The sequence below is a fragment of the Mastacembelus armatus genome, chromosome 19 (genome assembly GCF_900324485.2).
Source record: "Mastacembelus armatus chromosome 19, fMasArm1.2, whole genome shotgun sequence".
Taxonomy (NCBI): domain Eukaryota; kingdom Metazoa; phylum Chordata; class Actinopteri; order Synbranchiformes; family Mastacembelidae; genus Mastacembelus; species Mastacembelus armatus.
Genome location: NC_046651.1, coordinates 19,027,106 through 19,048,124, shown reverse-complemented (window position 1 = coordinate 19,048,124; position 21,019 = coordinate 19,027,106). Strand labels below are relative to the sequence as shown.

General features: G+C 43.1%; 1 protein-coding gene across 1 annotated transcript in view; it reads right to left on the bottom strand.

Annotated features, from left to right (window-relative positions):
• grid1b (glutamate receptor, ionotropic, delta 1b) overlaps window positions 1–21,019 on the bottom strand; it is a 323,064-nt gene that overhangs the window by 19,008 nt on the left and 283,037 nt on the right. Inside the window, exons 7-12 of the mRNA XM_026315689.1 lie at window positions 20,756–20,917; window positions 17,060–17,179; window positions 3,909–4,010; window positions 2,438–2,560; window positions 2,026–2,100; window positions 1,530–1,872 (exon numbers count right to left, since the gene is read on the bottom strand). Of these exons, the coding sequence (XP_026171474.1) occupies window positions 1,530–1,872; window positions 2,026–2,100; window positions 2,438–2,560; window positions 3,909–4,010; window positions 17,060–17,179; window positions 20,756–20,917 (925 nt within the window). The remainder of the gene's footprint in view (window positions 1–1,529; window positions 1,873–2,025; window positions 2,101–2,437; window positions 2,561–3,908; window positions 4,011–17,059; window positions 17,180–20,755; window positions 20,918–21,019) is intronic.

Below are 21,019 nucleotides of genomic sequence, written 5' to 3'. Positions count from 1 at the left end.
ATCTAATCCCACCTGTTAGGCCTAAAAGGTTTCCCAGGCAACCTGCCAGACCATAATAGGTGCAGCTGGGCGCCACTGGGAAACTGTGTGTGTGTGTTCATGGTCGAATACCTTTGTCAAAGCGTGTGTGGATCAATATGTCTCTGTGAGTGAGTGTGCAGGTTCCTCTATGTTTGTCAGGACCGAGACTTTTTTAAAAAATACTTTTAGACCTTGAGGTTGAGGACGTTTCATAAAGTGAGGACATTTTATAAAGTGAGGACGTTTCATAAAGTGAGGACGTTTCATAAAGTGAGGACGTTTCATAAAGTGAGGACGTTTCATAAAGTGAGGACGTTTCATAAAGTGAGGACATTTTATAAAGTGAGGACGTTTCATAAAACGAGGACGTTTCATAAAGTGAGGACGTTTCATAAAACGAGGACGTTTCATATAGTGAGGACGTTTTCATAAAGTGAGGACGTTTTTAATAAAGTGAGGACGTTTTTATAAAGTGAGGACATTTTATATAGTGAGGATGTTTTTTTTAAAGTAGATAGATAAAATTAGATAAAAGCAGGCAGGTCTTCATCTAAATGCTCCTTTACTGCTCTTTTATGTCAAACAATCCTCAAATTTTAGCATTTTGCGTTTAAGTTCTTACACCCACAGTTTAGACGTGGACGTTCAACAATCCCACACACACAAACCCACGTTCATTGAAGCTCAGTGCTCTGGAATCTAACTCTCGTTCATTTGAGCACTTTCAAGTTTAAATGGTCTTTTTTCTGCTTTTCTGTTAAATGTTTCAGATGCTACAAATCCTCCTAGTGATTAGTTTTCTCTTTTCTCTGACTGTAATCTGTGTAACTGCTCGCCCAAATCAAACCGGAACCATTTTTTACCAGACCGATAATGTTCCTTTTTCCTGTGATGAGCCCTGATTTCCAAGAGAGCCTGCACTGTTTCATTTGCTTTCAGGCGGCGTTTGTATCCAGTGTGACTCCCAGTGGGTGAAAAGGAAACTGGTTCCAGCAGCATAATGAGACACGTTTCTGCTGCAGGATGTTCCTGCTGATCAACAGAGCTGAAATGTCAGGTTTCATCACGGAACCAAAAGCTGAAATAACTGACTTTTTTAGCTATTTGGCAGCAGAACAGCTCAGCAACAGCAACACAAGGCTAACGTGTTAGCAAAGACAACCAGCAGACAGAGCAACATCAGCTCTGTCTGTTTTTATGGATGGACATTCAGCTCAGTATCCAATGAAAACCAAAACTGAGTTAAAAGGAAAATACCTCACGGGTTCCTCACGATGAGAACCCCAGTCACCAAAATACAAATATAAAGTGGGGGCTAATGAGAGCTGACACACATGATGAGCAACATTTTTCCTTTAAAATCCCATGGAGCAAAACAAAACAGTCATCACACTTGGCACCTCACTCGTTTATGCTGGTGAACTCAGGTGAATAGACCTGAACACAGGTGAACACAGGTGTATACAGGTGAGTAAAGGTGAACACAGGTGAACCATCATTTCTCTCACCTTGTTGTACGAACGCTCCGTAAACGATCCAGATGGCGCTGTGCAGCGTGCCCGCCCCCACGCCATTGGACGGTTGGCCCGGCGAAGGATTCTGGGCAGAGGACGAGCGCAGCGCCTGCAGCCTGTTGAGCAGGAAGATGAGGACTCCCACCACGGGGATGGCGGCAGCGATGCAGGCCCAGACGGCGAGGTCGAAGGGTGCAAAGAGGGAGAAGATGTTGATCTTTTCTTCGGGTTTTCGCAGCAGGATGCCGACGCTGTAGTCCAGGTAGCGTTTGCTGAAGTCCACGACATTCTCCCTCTCTGGCGTGATGGTGATGGCCGACACCGCCAAGTCGGCTCTCTGGGGGAGGACGGAGATGAAGCAGGCCCAGACAGGTCAGTAAGAACAGTCGGCCAATCAAAAATAAGCATTTATGTTTGTCAAACCACATTTACAGATCTGATCCTGAACTGTGCGACCATTTGGCGTCTAGTGCACCTTCTTGAGATTTACCTTGTTGATGAGGTCACCAATCATGCCGTTCCACGAGCCGTTGGGAAGCTGAGATCCATATTTACTGTCTGCCACCTGGGAGGAACCATTGACAAAGTTCAGGGGGTTTCCAGTCGATATTTCAGAGGCTCAGTTATATGAGGAAAGTTTGTTACTGATCCAATACCCTGACTTCAATACGCCGCAAAACAATATGTAGTTTTGGGCGTCACAGAGGAAGGTTGAGAGACAGACTGACACAACTATAGGACCAAGTTCTACACAATGATGTCTGTATCTGCTTCAATCAGTCAAACCATCAGCGATGGAGATTACCAAAACCAGCAGCTTCATTTGAAAATACTACCCAAACTGATTAATACAAGCCTGAGTGATGCCTCCAAACCCAGGGATGCGGGTCAGCCAGTCCTACCTGGTAGATCTCATATTTAAAACCCAGGATTTTGGCGAGAGCATCCAGGACATCAATGGAGAAGCCTTTATATCTCTTCGGCTGCCCCAGGATGTTCTCCGCCACCATAACGAAAGGATCCTCCTGCAGAGATGGAGGGAAGTGGGGATGTTAGAGAGGATAAAAGCTCCAGCTCAAACTGCAGCTTCAAGCTAAAGCTGCTGAACAGCAAACGAGGAAGATGAATGTTTTTCAGGCTTCAAGGGAAAATCAGGGGTAAGTGCAACAAGGAAAAGACACAGAGGCCACAGATGTGCAGATGTTTGAATGAGGACTGGATGGACAGCACATCTGTGGCACATCTGTGGCCTGTGACACAAGTTGTTTGGATCGAACATGAACGTTTATGTTTATTATTAATGTGAAATGGTTTAAAGTGTCTCCTCTTACAAACTGATTAGAAACTGATTTTATTATTGATGACTCTAAATAGACCTAATGTTCCTGAGCTCGGAGCGCTGTTAGGAGAACAGTGACGTTGTGGAGGAACAGGTAGTTTGTCTGACGGGAGGAACCGCAGGGCGAAGGTAATAGTCTCGTTTCTGCGCCAGCGCAGGAGGAATCAGGGATGAAAAACGCTCGTCTCCATCTCAAACTAATCTGGAGGTGCAGCTGAAACAAACGTTGAGCGGAGACTTTTGGCTGCAGGAACATGAGCGAGAGTCGAATCAAAGCAGACGAATCTCAGACACACTGATCCGTACAAAGCACTTTCTCTATTGACAGAGAGATTTCTGTGGATTTACTCGAGTGTGTTTTGTGCTGAGACTGCTGAATTATTTTTAATTCAAGAACAGAGCTCATGTTTGAAGAACTGAACTGGAAACACTGTCATAGTGACTCAGTTAAGTATCAGGAATCCGATGTTCTCTTTTCGGCTTTAGGTCTTTAGGTCTAGTCGTTTTATACGAAGCACCACTGGGCCTCAACTGGAGCTCCAACAATTTCCTCTTTTTGAAACCTTTCTCAGGTTTCATACATTTCTCTTTAATTCATAACAATAAATCTTTTATAATATTTTATTTGTCTCTTGTGTGATAAAACCTGCTGCTGTAGTTTTCTTCACAAATTTTGAGCTGTAACAACCAGTGAGCTTCCACCCACATGCAGCTCAAATCTGAACCAAACCTTTAATAAAAATCTGCTAAATGTTATTTATTGTGCATTTTCATCCACTTTGGCTTGTTGAGAAAAACAGCTGGTGCTTTGAATTTGTATGGAAACCCGCCAAATGAAGGTAACTCATTACAATTAGTCAAGTACTTTTACTCGAGTACAACTCTGAGATGTCTGAGGTACTTTATGTATTTCCATGTTGTGCTACTTCATCCTATTAGTGAAGTTTCAGTTGCTTTACCGTTACAGTCGCTGCAGCAGCTACAGGTTGGATTTTAATTTTTTACGTTAGCGTCGCCGGTCACACGGTACCTACCAGTAACGTGACCACTTTGACCGTCACTCCCTGCATGCCGTTCTCTATCCGGCTCTCCTTCAGACTGCCGTTCAGTCCGTGAACCGAGTCCCACGTGGCGAGCTGCAGAAAAACAGCAGAGGAAGACGAGTGTAAACGGCAAGTTTTAATCTTGTCATTTGTTTGGGTGTCAGAGAAGACAAACAGGTGGAGACGAGACCTTGTCGATGAAGTAAATGCTGCACGGCTCACAGGCTGCGATTTATTCACTGCTCTCATTGGATTTCATGTGGGAGAGTCTGCTGCTGCAAATTAGACAGAATACGGCAAAAAGAAAACGAAGAAACATCTATGTGACCTGCCAACAATCCACTCCAGCTTGTTTTCATTCATCACATTTTCAGCCGCACAACAAAACGAACCTGATCTAATTAGGTCCCCAAAACCTGCTGCCTCCTCAACAGGAACACAAACTCCAAGAGCAGGAAAGTTGTTCCTGTTCCGCTGATCTCAAACAGGTTTTCTGTCAGTTTCTTGCTAAATAATCTCAGCCATTCCAAAAATCACAATCAAAAGAGGAAAGAGAGAAATTCTCCTTCTCAATAATGATCCTTGTCTATTCACACTGTCTCATTCGATTATAAGAGTCTCATACGTCCCCTCCAGCATCTTCAGTTTCATCATCCCCGACTTTTTATTCATTTTTTATTTCTCCTGCCAGAAATAATCTTCACACCTTCCACTGGATTATCTCCTCAGCAGCTTGAAGCTTGAACTCTGACATCTGTGATCCACAAACATGCGACTGTCAGTCCATCCACCTAAATCCCACTATAAGAATTACAGACAGTCAACAGCACAAACATGATCTCTGCTGCGTTTACAGTCCGCTCTCCCTCTCATGGACTGACGGACGTCCGCTGTGAGCAGAAGCTGGTGTTAGTCTGTGTGTGGGGAGTGTTGGAAACGCTGTTAATACAGAAAATGACTGGACTGGTCCTTTAATTCCCACCTCTAGTCACCACAGGCTGGATTTTTATCTGGCTGGTTTTTTTGTTTTGTTTTTTGCTGCTCGTGTAATAGCAGCATGAATGTTTGAGTGTAATTTTCATAAAAGCCTCGGCTTGGCAACACACACACACACACACACACACACACACTGTGTTTACTGATTAGGTGGAATAGTGATGCGTGTGTGTGTGTGTGTGTGTGTGGACCCCACAGCACCAGTGAAGTGTCACTACAGACAACCTGAGCCCAGTCCCTCTTACAAAGTCCCATCCTGCCTCGGCATGTTAGAGTGAGACCAATCCATTAACGAGCAGCTTCCTGCATCAATAGAACATAAAGGAGAAGATCACATTAGAGGAGGCCAATAAAAGCCCGTGATCGACCAGGCTCCGACTCATTTGACAGTTAATGTGGACACGCTTCATAATCTCCAACACAATGTCTTCATTAGAGCGGCTAAGCTAAACACGTCGTCTGTTTCTTATTGTTCCATGAGCACAGCTGTAAACAGCTGCACCGTAATACAGCACTGACACAGAACACAGAGGAACATACGTGCTTTAGGTTCTCTCATCTCCACCTTCAGTGAATAAACATAAAAACAATAACCACAAATACAAACAACAAACAAACAAAAAAATACTAGTTTGCGGTTTATACACTACAGAAAAAACGGTGTACAGCTGAATGTAGACCAGGTTCTATTTAGAACCTAAAGAATTCAGTTTGACAGGGTTCTTCACAGGGTGCACTACATACGTCCTGTTCCTCAGCAAACATGAAACATAACTGGAGAAACAAGACAAGTATCAGAAAATAAAGAGGCTTTAAGAGAAAAGAGGCCGAAGGCAAAGGAAGAAAGAAATAATTGGTTTAATACTCAGTTATTCTCAGCACTGAGCTCCTTCTTCTGGTCTGCGACAGTGTGTGTCCTTCATGAACACACACACACACACACACACACACACACACCCAAACTAACGCCACAGCCTGAGGTCATGACTCTTGGTTTCTCGTCTCTTATTTCAACTATACATGATCAGAGAAACAGAGAAGAACAATATCATCCACATAGACTGAAACGCGATGAGTCTTATTTTTTACATAACATTCAAGACGGACTCATGTTTGGTGGCCCCCTTTAACGAAACCGGACTGATTTAACCAGATTTCACTGCTACGGCCTAGTCCTGGGTACTGTTAGCTAGAACCACATTTTAAAAGCAGACGTCTTCCTTCCAGTAATGTAGTTCCTGTTCCCTGAAAGACTTTTTGAGGACTGCAGATTTGGTCTGTGTTTGGCTGCGATAAGCTAAAACACCTGTGAGTAAACACATTTCCTCCTTTAAGCCTTTAATACCCTTAAAAAATGAAAGCTAATTTGCAGAATTGGCATGAAGACACACACGAGGAGTTAAATCAAGGTAAGTGCTAATGGAAACTCACATTTGCAGAACAATTCCTCTTTTGACTCTTGGAAATTACAGAAAGTTCAGAACTGGTGTCAACGTTTAAGCTGTGGCTGTTGCAGCTGGACTGAACCAGGACTGAACCAGGACTGAACCAGGACTGAACCAGGACATCTGGGGCAGAACATCACACGACGTAAACCAGAGAAGTACCAGCTGCAGAAAAACATCAGCTGTGACGCTTTATCAGGGTTTCCCACCTCTGAGTCTAATTCATTTAATTGGTTCAGATACACCTGGTGTTCTCCTGTGTCTGTCCAATCAGAACTTTGTGGGCGGGTCAAAGAACAGGGTCCTGCGAACAGATGTGCCAGTTAGACCATGAAGACCATGCTCACAGCACTGGTAATTTATCAACACAACCCGTTTCAGCTGATTATTATACAAATACATGTGACCAGGTACATGGAATCTAATCAGATCATCTGTTCCCCAAAGAACACCTGTTCTAGGTTTCTACTGTGTATTGTTCTCCAGTTACAAAGTTCACAAGAAGAATCTGTTTGCTCTTAATTGAAACCAATATTCTGCTGATGAGCAAGTTATTGAATGAAATGTCATTTGAATTCATTCAGTCTCACTCTGCCTGTATTATACTGATGCTAAGGACCACATTTCCCATCAGCCCCACTGATTTCTAACTCCTATTCTGGTTTCTTACTCCTTCCTGGTCACAGCCGGTGGGATCTACCTGCAGTTCCACTCCACGATTCTGAATTATCGATGATATAAAACCAATGTGTTCTGCAGCGCAGAGGCAGAGCTTTACATCACCGTCAGCAGACCTTCTATTCCTCCTGACAATTATTAGATTATTAATAGGAGAAATAGATTTTCCAAAATGCCAGACGGTCCCCGGTGCGTTGCCCGTCTGTCTAACCGCAGCTCGTTTTGCTGACTTACAGTGGCCATGTTGCTCCGTGCTGCCGGTAACAAGAGGCAGAGGAGACAAAAACATGAGACACGATGAGAGAATATGCCGAGGGACATTACAGCATCGAGCAACAACACGCCTGCAGCTTCTTCTCCTACCTGACTGATCAATATTTATGTTCAGACTGATGGTTTTACTGTGAAAACAGGCGGAGCACACGGCCGTACAGGAGCTCTGCCTCTACTATCTCTGCCTTTGCAGGTTTTCATTGGCTCAGACCCACCTGATCCAGGTCCTCGAGGCCTGGAGTCTGACACCTGTGCCTTAGAGGACACAGAGACTCTGAAAAGGCTCGACTCATTTGTGCTCTACATGCACAACTGCACCTGCATGACTGTTTGTTCTCCCCCATTTTAGACACAACACTGAGCTGAAGCTGCTCATCAGCTGCTGAGCCTTAAAACCACGGGAACTAAAGTCAGACTCTAGAACCATGAGCGTCGAAGTCCGACTTCTGGATTATTCAGAGACTCACACAGCTAGGCCTGAGACCCAGTTCAAGCTCAAAACAAGTGTCAGAAGATGACTGGAGCCACAGTCATGTCTTTACCCACAGTTTGTGCTCATGCAGACACACCTGTCTGTTAAAACCTTCAATAAAACTGATCAGACCTCATCACACTTCGTCAAAAGAAGCTTTAGCAGCATATTAACACAATTTCTAGTGACCAGGTTGGTCAGAAGACAAACAGCTGCAGCCCCGTCAGCACCGGTTTGGATGATTTCCGTCCGTGTCTGCAGCCTCTGGAGAAATGGTCTCAATTTAATTTAGGAGCACCTGATAAAGCTGAGCCTAAATCAAATCTTTGTAAATTCAAACATCCTGAAGAATCAGCTAATAAACGTCAGCACTGATCTGGTCACATCCAGCAGAGGTCAAACACGGCAGATAAATCTCCACCGAGCTGCTCGTGCATTATCCCTCCACTTCCTGCTTCCTTCCTTTCCCTCAAATGTCAGGCCTCCTCCTCGGACGTATTTCTCCAACTCACTCTCCTGCGGACAGAAATGCCAGTTCGCCACTTCCTGCCCAGATGGCTCCTTATTTATTCCCACACCCGCCCCTCACCCCGTCGTTGTAAAATGGCCGAGCAGGGTGTGAGTCCCAGAGATCACTTTTCCACACGCTGCATTAACATCTGAGGAGCTAAGTGATGAACTGCATTCACACTGTGCTGGTCCCTGTTAGCAAACAAAGACAAACTGAATCGTTAGAGGAAACAAAAGCAGGACTCGGAAAGAAAAAGCCTCAGGGAAGGAACAAGCCGCAGTAAAAGTTACAGTACAGAGGTAGTATCGCATAAACTATTACGAGTAAAAGTACACATCCTGCAGAACGGACTACAGCACCTCAGGGTCCGTATCCGGTTTCTTTAAATATAAAGGAGTGGAACACATATTTCCATTTACCATCATCCCCTATAAAAGAAATAATTACAACTAGATTAAAATGCAGACTCAAGTTATAGCAAACACAAACCACCATGAGGATCAACCTTATTTTTAATAACAAGGCTGTTGGTTATAGTGTCATCTTTAACAATGCATCGTATTTTATACCCAGTGCACAATAATTAAAAACTAGTCCAACAGTCAAATGACTGTAGTGGAGTAAAAGTACAACAGTGAAGTCATTCTTCTCTTCTAATTTAACTCCAGCTCCATTTCTTATTCTATTTAAACCCCAGATTTTATTTTAATTCTTGCTTATGTATTTTTAATTTGTCTTTTATTTCTGCAAAGCACTTTGAATGACTGTATGAACTGTGCTGCACAAATAAACTGGGCTTTCCATCACCGACTTTAACTTTCAAAGTTAAATATGATAAAAATGTTTGTTGTTGTAATCACGACAGATTAGATTTTAAAATGTTGGTTCAAGGGTTTTTGATTGTGATCAAAGGACGACGACGAGACGCACAAACACACGACGCGGTCCACGGCGCACGCACACGCAATAAAAACAACGTGCCTGTCAAGTGACTGTGCTGAGCTAAACGTGCACACACACACACACACACACACGCAGCCTCCCACACTCAGCAGGATTTCAACGTTCCTCAGTTTCACTCGCTCTCTGATGCATTTTACTGTGTGAGACGTCTTTGATGTGTCTAATCTACACAAAGCAACGCTCTCCAGGGCCTTTTCATAGAAACACACACCAATAACAATTTACTATCCAATTAGTGCACATACGTGTGTGTGTGTGTGTGTGTGTGTTTCAACCTCTTCTCTCCATCCAACAGCGATCTGTGGGCGTTAGATAATTAGCATTGCTGCGGGGTCCTCACACAGCTACACTTCATATTCAACCTTCACTGGATTATAAAACTTGATCATTTCTGCTTTTTAATTCACGTCAGGATGTTAAGTTCATCACACCTCACTACAAAAAGCTGTATTTGCACTGAGACGATGTGCATGCATGGATGGTTTAGAAAAACGCAGAGCAAGTCAAAATATATTTAGATATTTCTCTGTCAAACATTTTGTTCCTGAGCAAAATATCTAAACTATGGATCAAAAACATTTTCTGTCGATTTTCACGATTTCTAAAAATCAAGGTCCTGATCTTTCCTGTACAATCACTTTCTGTCATTACAGCCCAGAGTCGCCTGAAACGAATTAGAATTTATTACATCCTGCACAAGGTGAAGGGACGGTTTTATATCCCTGAGAAAACCCAAACGCTGCTTCTGCTTTGTGTCGCTGTTTCATTACAGCGTCTTTTCTCCATGTTCCGTCCTGCCATTATCACCAAACCTAATTTGGTGTCTCTTTATGGGACGTCCAAGAGCTCAGGGGTCATTCATCATCTGACAGGAAGCAGACTCCATTTTGTGGCTTTGGGGAGAAATGAAAAGACAGAAAAGAAAAATATCCATCTTGTCCTATTCACAGAAAAAAGCAAGCTTTTGGTTTTCAAAGGCACCAATTGTTGTTAACGAGTCCAAATTACCTCAGAGATTTGAAATTAGTACAGTGCGAGGCTCGTTTTTGTTCTCCAACATTTCTAATGGATTCATTTCAGAGGGGCAGTAACAACGCAGTCCCCATTACAGACAAATGGGTGGGTAATTTCTATCCTCAACAAAATAATTGCAAACGTCTTTATCTGCGAGACAGAAGACAGTGACGGACAGAAGAGTCGGCAGAGACAAAGAGGAGACAGAGAGGAAAGAGACGTGTAAATGACAGGCGGGTCGGACCGCCGTGATAGAGGATGTAAACATGTCATCGACCACGAATGACGTCGTCGTCGATCAGTTTCATTAAAACAGGAGCAGCAGAAATGTATTTCAGAAATAACACAAAGCATAAATAAAGTCTCATTAATGGAAATAAGTTTCGTAAACTGGGTCATTATCATTCAAAACTAATTAAAAAAACGAACATCATGTTCACATCAGGCGTGTAATCATTTCATACCACTACAATGCAGTATTAGGTATTAGGCAAATACTAATCCACATTATGGGATGTGCGTTCTTAATATTTGATGTTTCTATCAACCTACTGTTAATAGACAATGGAGGCCGTGGAAACCCTCCAACTATCTGGTAACACAACAATAAAGACTTAAGGGGCTGATACACATGAAAACCTTATTCAGTTATTGTGTGAGACTGAACAGCTTCTGTTTTAGAGCAGTTTTAAAGTATCAACGTTGTTTTATAATTCGATTCAACCAGGCAGAAGGTTAAATGTTAAACTACATGAGGAGTAAAATGCAGAAGGAGCAGATCATCCATCTCATGCCTGGTATAATATCAGTACTGGTCAGAATCCAGATGTTTATGTGACACAAACTGATGTGAGACAAGCTCAGCAAGCAGCCCCTATGGAAACATCCTTCACTGCATCGACACCAGACACACAAAACACTGAGTTGGTCTCATTTGTTTAGGATCATAATTAAAAAGCTTTTAACTTATCTCATTTTGCTGGGCGACCTGTTGCGGACCCCCGAGGACCCCAGTTTGAAAGCCCTGCAGCTAAATCAGGGTGCTATTAGAAGTTGGAGAGGTTATCTGTCTGCTGTGGTCCCAGCAGCCGCCCTCCGTCTGATTAAAAACAGCCGACACTCCCTCTGAGGATCGTGGGCGAGAGCATAATGACTTCTGACTTCGACCAATGGAAGAAGACGAATAAATACCAAAGTTTTATTTTCCCAGTGTTTTCTGGGGGGGGGGGGGTGATTCACTAAATTCAAACGGCTGAGAAGACGCATCAAAAGTCAATGAGATGAGAAAAGTTGGGACAGATCTGGGGGATAATACACGAGGGAGGTCTGAAGGACCAGAGCGCTGCAGCACAAATTTCTGGGGAAGGAGGGAAATAACATTTCAATCTCCATCAGGTCTGATCTGGAGGTGGGTGATGTTTCATCTGTGGGGAGAATTTGCTTTGAGAAATGGCCCCGGGCGGGTGGAGGAAAAGGCCTGGGCATCACAGAAAGATGGAGATGGAGATTTGGATAAGGACAACACTGTAGGGGGAAAATAAATCGAGCGTGTGTGTGTGATGAGAGCGAGCAGCTGATATCAGACAGCATCTACCTGCACGTCAGAAACTCTATAAAACTTTCCAGCATACAATCAACTCCCAGCAGCCCCATCTTCCTCCACACACGGCAGATTTAAACTGCCTAAAGAAATCTATGTCAGATAAAGTGGAAGCTCGCCGTTTACGTTTCCGCCTGCGTTAATCCTCCAGAACCGGACAGTCGTGCTGAGATCAGACAAACAGCTGGAACACAGCTACCGAGTTTCAGGACAGATGGTCTCATTTCTCCGTGTAATCTATTTGGTTTTCAAAGCAGATGTCGATTCCATTTCAGTCTAACATCAACCAGAAACAACTGTCGCCAGCACAGGAGCCCCACGTGTTCGTGTCCTGATCAGTTTCCCTGTTTAGCCACCAGCCTGATGCCTGAATCAGCCGTTCGCCAAGAACTTTCAAAACTCTGAGCTGGTTTCACACAGAGAAACCGGTTGTAGCTGACAGACACACCTGAACTGACCTGGCACCAGGTTGAACATTAGGAGTCATGGGTCAGAATTTGGTTTCTGTGATGAATCATTGGACTGATTTTGTCTCTCAGCCGGACAAGACACGTAGTTAGGACATGGTTAAGACTGTAAAGGAACAAAAACAACATCAAGCAATCAATTCTTTTAAATGTCATTTTTGAATTCATCGACTCAAAATCCATAAAAATGGACAAACTGGAAGCAGAAAACTAAAAACAGCAGTTCAACTCTGTCCAGCTTCACTCAACATCTGGTTTGGGTCAAGTCAATTCAAACTTTCTACGTGCACGTCACGCGAACTTCAACATCTGTCCGAGTCCGCGAGGATCATCGTGCACACGCTCACATGCAGTCGTGTATGTGCAGGCAAATGTCTGGACACACATCAATTTTCCAGCTGTTCTGAAAATGTCTGAACGAACTGGATAAATGTGGGACAGCAGCCTAACACCAAAAACACCAAAGGTCTTTCCCAGCTCTGCCTTTACTCACACACAGTTTGTGGGAAGGACTCAGCCAAAGCTGGGACACCTGGAGGACACCTGGAGGACACCTAGAGGACACCTGGAGGAAACTGTTTGCCTCCATTTCCTTCTCCTGCTGCAGGAAAGATGGAAGGAGCCATCACTGCATTTCTGACTCTTCACTTTCTGCTTTTCCCTCTTTACCATTTTGCTTTGGACCAGTTCAGCTTCAGCACCAGAGCTGAGCCGGAACATGCCAGACCACCTGTGTATGCAGACGCAGACTGAGACGGGGACTGTATATAATGTTCATATGTGAGGCAGCACACAAGAGCTCCCACATGAACCGTGTGTTGTTAACATGTCTGGAGTGTGTGTGAGAGACTAATAACTTCATAATGTGTGAGAATGTTTGTTTTGGAAATACACTTCTATAATATTGATTATGGGTGTGTGTGTGTGTGAGAGACAGAGCTGTGGGCTCCTAATGGTTGTTATGTAACACAGGGGGCTCATAAGTCAGAATGAGAAGCGAGGTGATTAAATCTGCAGCAGCCTCTGTGTGTGTGTGTGTGTGTGCGTACTGTAAATCATCTTCACTGTTTGTTTGTACAATTAAAGAATAATAAAGTCGTCCATGTTTCCTGTAACTACACGGTTAAACGTGTGATTTCATCTGGTGACGTTATGTTTAGTGTTGAGTAAAACTGATTATGGAGAAGTCCCTATTAGTCCGTCCTTTTTCTCGACACAAATAGAAAACAGTGACGAACGGTGAGACTGACCTGAGTGCAGCAATCAGCCCCTTCATTCAGAGAAGCCTCTAAGTCAACTACACCTGAGAAAAATCCCCTCCCTCCATCTGTGAATGAGCTTTAGAAAAGTCAGATTTTATGCAGATCTTTGACTTTCCTGCCAAGTTACAAACCGTCTTTACCGACCTCATGTCTTCTTCACCTTTTGTCTCTAATGTCTCTACTTCTCGTCTCTTTTCCTCATCTCGTCTTTTTCTCCTCTGCATTTATTTCTCGTCTCGTCTTTACGACTTTTCCTTCTTCCCTTTGTTTCCTCTTCTCTCCCTCCCTGCCCTGACACATTTCAGTGAACAGGTTCTGAGGTGAAATTACACAAATAAGGTCAGACAATAGTCTCGGGGGACTTTTTAAAGCAGCTGTTTCTAATCCTCAGTTACTGTGCAGCTACAGAAAACGGCACGTTACAGATGATAAATCCGTGAAAATGAGGTTGAGTCAGTGCAGCTTCCTGTGTCACGCTGAGGTTGTGCAGGATGACAGAAGATGATGATAAATTATATGATCAAGGTGCATCTTCAAATGACATTATCTCAAACACCAACTGCACATCAGCACTGAGGTGAGGAACTGCAGTGATACCGTGCACCCTGATTAATTACATTTCTAAGCCTTTCTTAAGATCAGTTCCACATATATTTACAGGAGAGGATGTAAAACCCATCAGATGAATTAAAACCTCATTGATCCTGCTCTTCATTGGTACTTAATGGTTTAATGGAGAGCCACGAGTGTTTGCAGTGTTAATAAATATAACCCTTTTTAAATGACAGACAAACTGAACTGAGAACCAACACTTCATAAGAAATATGTAAATGTGACTTTGACTTTACAAACATTCAGATGAGTCTATCAACATTTTTTTCAGCTCAGATCTTCTCACATCTGGATTTTGGCAGAATAACCTTTGACCTGTAGCTGCAGTGCATTCTAGTCTGTGCTGATGTTTAAATCTCCTGTTTCACCAGCTGGGTTTAAACAGATGTGACAGACGAGAGAGTACACCCCCTTCAGGATTCATGTTTTCTGAATTAAAAAACTGCTTTCAGGTAAATCACATGACTATTCATCCTCAGACACACCTTTACTTTCAAAATAAGTGTCCTCTGCTGCCAGCTTACCTCTCCTACTCAATCACAAACTCAGCTGAGGTACTACTGCCACCATTAAAAGTAATACTTCTATCAATACTATCACATAATCCGACCTAAAAACTACCCCAGACACCATAGCAAGCACCTGATGCTGGCTTAGCAACCAGTAAAGACACCATAGCAACCACCTGACGCTGGCTTAGCAACCAGTAAAGACACTATAGCAACCACCTGATGCTGGCTTAGCAACCACTAAAGACACCATAGCAACCACCTGATGCTGGCTTAGCAACCAGTAAAGACACCATAGCAAGCACCTGATGCTGGCTTAGCAACCAGTGAAGACACCATAGCAACAACCTGATGCTGGCATAGCAACCGGTAAAGACACCATAGCAACCACTAAAGACACCAAAGCAACCACCTGATGCTGGCTTAGCAACCAGTAAAGACACCATAGCAAGCACCTGATGCTGGCTTAGCAACCACTAAAGACACCATAGCAACCACCTGATGCTGGCTTAGCAACCAGTAAAGACACCATAGCAAGCACCTGATGCTGGCTTAGCAACCACTAAAGACACCATAGCAACCACCTGATGCTGGCTTAGCAACCAGTAAAGACACCATAGCAACCACCTGATGCTGTCTTAGCAACCAGTACAAACACCATAGCAACCACCTGATGCTGGCTTAGCAACCAGTACAAACACCATAGCAACCACCTGATGCTGGCTTAGCAACCAGTAAAAACACCATAGCAACCACCATATTTTGGAAGGATAATGAAGCAGTAAGTGTTTTACTTTACAGTGGCACACAACAACACTCAAAAGCTCTCATATATTTAGAGGTCTAACCCCATCACATACAAAAATCCTAAAATTACCAGCAGGTACATTTACCTTCAATGACATATCCACTTATCTCAGGTGTCCCCGATGACACTGCTCCCACTTCTACTAAGACTTTAATGTCGACACACAAAGGAATAATAGTCTGTGCACTTTTACAAGTTCAACCAAGCAACAAGGACCATTGCCAGGATGTAAAAAAATTCTGATTCAGGTCTATGCTACTTCAGCACAGTCGGCATGATGAGTGATGACATTCAAACGCATGGACGACAACAACAACAGCCTGCAGCGCTCCTCGATACAGAACAAGGCAGAGCTGTCAGGCAAACGCTGCTCTGAACAAACACATGGAGGGGGAGGGGAGTGTGTTTATACTTTACCCACTACACAGGCCAACAACACAAGCATTAAAAGGGTTTTTAAAAATCCTTCCAGCTTTGGGAGGCTTGTCTGAAAAGTGGCAGTTTGAAATGAACCCGCATGTGCTTATGTGTGCACTGTTTTCTGTATCTGCATCTGTGAGAAGGGGCTTATTTAAATGGACAGTGAGACTGCATGTTAGTGAAAGAGTGAGATGGCGAGAGGGTGAGTTGAGGCGTATGTGTGATATCAAATATGTGTGTGTGAAAGTGACTTTGCTTTTATTTGAGTGTGTAACAGTGTACTCTGAAATATGTGTCAGACTGAGCTGCTGTCACACACACACACACACACACACAAATAAAAACATCAAATTACAGTAGATGGTTTGTCTGGTTGACTGATTTTAGATCAAGAAATGAATAACCTCTACGCCGAGGAGAAATAAACATGGTGACAGATACAACATGAGTCTCAAACACTGATAATTACTGTTTAATCACTGCTCGTAGTTGAGTGACCAAATCAAATATATAAAACTCCCCACTGCTTCGTCTGTTTATGACTGTCTGTGTTCACTTATTACGTCCAGCCAATGCGTTCCAACAACCACCCTCCAGATAAAGACTTTTCCTCGTTAGGAAACCAGGGCTGAAACAATGAGAGAAATAAACTACTGATTCAGAGTAATGAAAAATAATTAAAAACAATATTCCCTCCCAGCCTCAAGCAAAACAAGACGTTAAATGAAATGTAGCAGTTTGACATTTATTAAAGTACATCAGTAATGACCTGCGGATCAATTAGAAGTTGCAGCTCTAAAGAAAACCCAGAATATTGGAAAATAATCAGCGAGAGAGCAGGACTGATGGTAACAGCTCAGCAAGGTTAGGTAGATAACTAATCAAACATTTGCCAGCATCTGTATTAACCTCTGACTGCTAACTAAGAAAACTGACAGGACTTTGCATCGTGTGTTTTAATTACTATGAGGACAACACATGCTTCGATTTACCAGCACAGCTTTCTTGTCCGTCCAATATGCAGCAGCAGCATTTTGGGTTTTTTAGCATTTTTAGCCTCTGCACCGTTTATTATCGGTTCATTCGTTCGAAGTGAAACACTGTGAACTCACCCTCTTGATGTCTTTGCCGAAGGTCTCGCTGAAGCTGGACCCGAGGATCTCAAACTGGACGTGGGAGTTGGAGCCGCTGTCCTTAAAATCCATGGTACCTGTCAGACCCGTGATGTTACCCTGCAGGAAGGCACAGGAAAGCATGAGGGGGATGTTAAAATCACGGAGGATAAAATAATATTCACAGTACTGGACCACACCATCTATTTACAGCAAAAAGAAAATATTATTCCTGCAGATAAAATATAATGAATGAACAGAGGCAGGACCACAGGAAGATATAGAGACAGAGGAAACTTTTAAAGGTGTCGCAGGTGAAGAGGAGGGGGAGACTAGAAAAGAGGTAATTTAGAAAATCAAAAAGGACTGAGAGATATAGGGACTAGAGAAATCTGATGGTGAGTGTCTCGCAATGCAAACCTTTAACCCTCTGGGGTCTGAGGGGGTTTTTGGGGCCTGGACAAATTTTGACATGTCCTGACATTTGTGCTTTTTTCAGTGTTTTTTAAACATATTAATGTCTAGTCTGATAACACTGTAATCAGCACAAAATTGGCTACAATAATATGTGAGCAGCAAGTTTATACATTATTGTGTTTTTGAGAAAAAAGTGTTTATGCATGGCTAGTGAAAAACTACAATTTTTTACTCACTGAAATAAGACCATAAAACACAAACAGAACATTGGTTCACAAGACTTTGGAGACCAGCATGTTGTAGGCTAAAGTGTTTACTTCAGAGTGCTGTGAATGTCATCTTGTTCACACATTCACCGTAAACAATACACTGATTTAAATTTTCTAAGACACTTTTTGTCCAGAAAGGCCATATGCAAGAGGGTGTGTCTGAGGATGAATAGTCATGTGATTTACCTGAGAACACAAAAGACGCACTGAACGACCAGACAAAGACGCGCATAATGAGCCTTTCAGTCAATGTAGATGGGACGGATTAGTGCTGTACAATACAACACAATGAGGAGCCAAACGATCCTCATTTGAGTTAAAATCAGTGTTTTTACTCTGAGGACAAGCTAAACTATTTGTCTCTGTGTGGAATGTAAGGAGCGCCGCTTCACGTGCGTAACGCGCCATCATCCAAACGCGTCGAAAAAGTGAGTAAATTCTATGATGAAGTTTGATATTTTGTGTCATTTCTCGGGGGCGCGCACATATTTACCTGGTTCACCTGAGATTATTTACATGTGAACAGTGGACAGTGTACAAGGCGGGACCGCATTACCTGTAATGAGGTGAGACAGGAAAAAACGGACTTCTCCTTACGTTCATACGGATTAAATCAAAAGTGATGATTTGTTTTTGACTTGAATTGTTTCACTCAAAAGAAAACATTTCAAGCTTTCTAGCCATATAATTCTTATTTTTATGAGCCAAGTATTCGCTGAGATTCTGGTTGTTTTATTTACGCGTCTGTGAAGAGAAATGGCAGAGACAGAAAAGTCCGAGAGCGCACCCTGTCGGCTTTCTTTATTTAAAAAAAGCAAAACGTTTTGTTGTTATTATGATATACCACTAAAACTAGACCCTTTACAGATTTGAATGATATACTTCTTTTATCTGTACGATCAGAATTGACGGAGTAATTTAAGTTTGTTTCGGCCTTATCAGAAAAAGATGCGTCAAAACGCGCTGGCGCGTGCGTCGACCCCAGAGGGTTAATATGAGGCTGCGATAGTGACGCCCACGAAGGGTCATGACTGAACTCATGAAACCCATATCAGTACAGTCTGAATTAGGAGTTCACTGACAGTTTAGAGACGTATGGGATGTCACGTCAAACATCGTTGGCTGAGTTCAGCTCGTGACGTTTCGTTCTGCTGAAAGGCCACGAATGAAATGTCATCGCATGACTCCCATCAGTTCCTGTTGCATGTAAAGCAAGACTGAAGTCACCCATCACCACAGGCCAGCAAACTAAATGTTTCTCTGTCAGAAACAAAGGTCACAGTCATTGTCACCTGGAGGAAAATCAGCTTTGATACCATTTGTTTTGTTTGCTACAGAGTCAGTGAAGCTTCCCGTCCTCAGGCATTTCAGCTATAAAGAAAAATAACTGTAGCAGCGTTTAACTATTTGTTCAACACTGCCTGTCAGTGAGTCTAATTCTGATGGAAAAGCTTGTTTGCAAAGGAAATGAGACATCAAGTACTGCAGTAAAACAAAGTTACGGTCAAACCCTTCAACCAAGCAATTACACCAATAACACACCGGAGCGAGCAATAAAAAGATCAATAAAACGCAGGAATTTACTGCAGAACAATGATACACTGGAGCAGCATGACTCTGAAACCGAGCCAACATGCAGACAAGACATGGGACAGACAACACGACACACAACTGAACCTGCAAACAAACTGAGCCTCAACTGACCATAAAACCAAGTTAACAGATAAAACCTAAACGTGTCATCAGGAAACCCAGAGTCAACCTGGACCATCTGTTTTAGCTCCTGAACAGTCAGGGATGATAAATCCAACTGAAATGTTGTTTCGGGTCAGGAAAATCTGTAACTGACAGAAAGTTCAGCTTCCATCACGTGTGATAATATGTTATGTTACTAACCTAAAACCTGACTGCTGTCTGCAGCAATGACAACATGTCCTTCTCATTAAGGGGGGATGCTGGGTAATCCTGCCAATAAAGAGCTCAGAGCCGTACGAAGGTCTGCGACGCTCTCGGTGTGAAAGGTTCTCCTCCGCCTTCACATTAGTGAGAGCAGATCACTAATGAGCTCAGAGGCTCATGTCAAACACTCAACCTGATGTTTTCTGAATGAAACACAGCTTTTCACGCTCTGAGGGAAACATCAGCACCTTTCACCAATTACACAGGAGGAATCTGAGCTCGGCTTCGAGGATGCAGGTTCAGCGCACATCAGGGATTAGGCCGATTGATTTGCTTGTTTCTGACTGAACGTCTGTTAACAAAGAAGCTGTTTATTCTTTTGTTTGAGGTTGGTATGAATCTAATCAGGCTTTAATGTTCTCCACATGTGCTCCAGTCTTCAAAGGCTTTCCCCCAATTAAATCTATTCAAAGTGAAAACAACACATGCTGCTTTGTGTTATACCGGACTGCACTTCTGTTTAAATATTACTGAGGACATGAAGGAAAATTGGTACGTTAAGCAATCACCTTCAAGCTGTTAATCAGTTCAACAGCCTTGGAAAAGGAATCATTAGAGCACTTCAGCAGCACTTCAGAGTCAAAGGGATTATGAAACTTCATACAAAAATAGTTGTGCTTCAAAATTTCTTCTGGTTTTGATATCAAAAACAAAAAAATCAATCATACACTGAATACGGATTAGTCCTTGTGACCCTGAATGAATCAGAGGTTCATCAAAAAATTAGGATGAACCGGATGAACCAGGTCTGCTCATCAAAGGATAAAACCCAGAGATGTGAGCCAGAGCAGCGGTGTGGCTCCCTGCTGCTTTTTTAATGGACAACAATAGAGGTCTACTGCACAGACCCATAAGCTGAACCACGTTCTGGATTCATTCATTCATTGGTGCTGTCAGGCTCTGGATGGGGTTTACGCAGAATCATTGGCTGCTTCTTCCCTTAAACACAGAAAAGTGAAGGCTGCAGAGCACGTGAGAGGTCTAAGCCTCTGAAATTAGTTTTCACCAAGACACCGAGGACAAGGGTTTATGGCCTGCTCTCAGAAAGTACCTTCTGGATGGTCTCCAGCATGGACCAGCCTCCGTTCCAGGGCTTGGTGGACTTCCTGATGCAGTTGAGGCTGGCCATACTGTGCCACTTCCGGTCCTCCAGCTTCCTGTAGAAGGCGTTGGCCAGCATGAGCACGCTGTCGTAGAGGTACAGGTTCGACACCTGGAGAGAGGGAAAAGTCAAAATAATTAATAGAGAAGAGTTGATTTACGTTTGATGTTTCTTTTTAAGTACACAAACAATTCCCCCATAGATTCCCTTTAC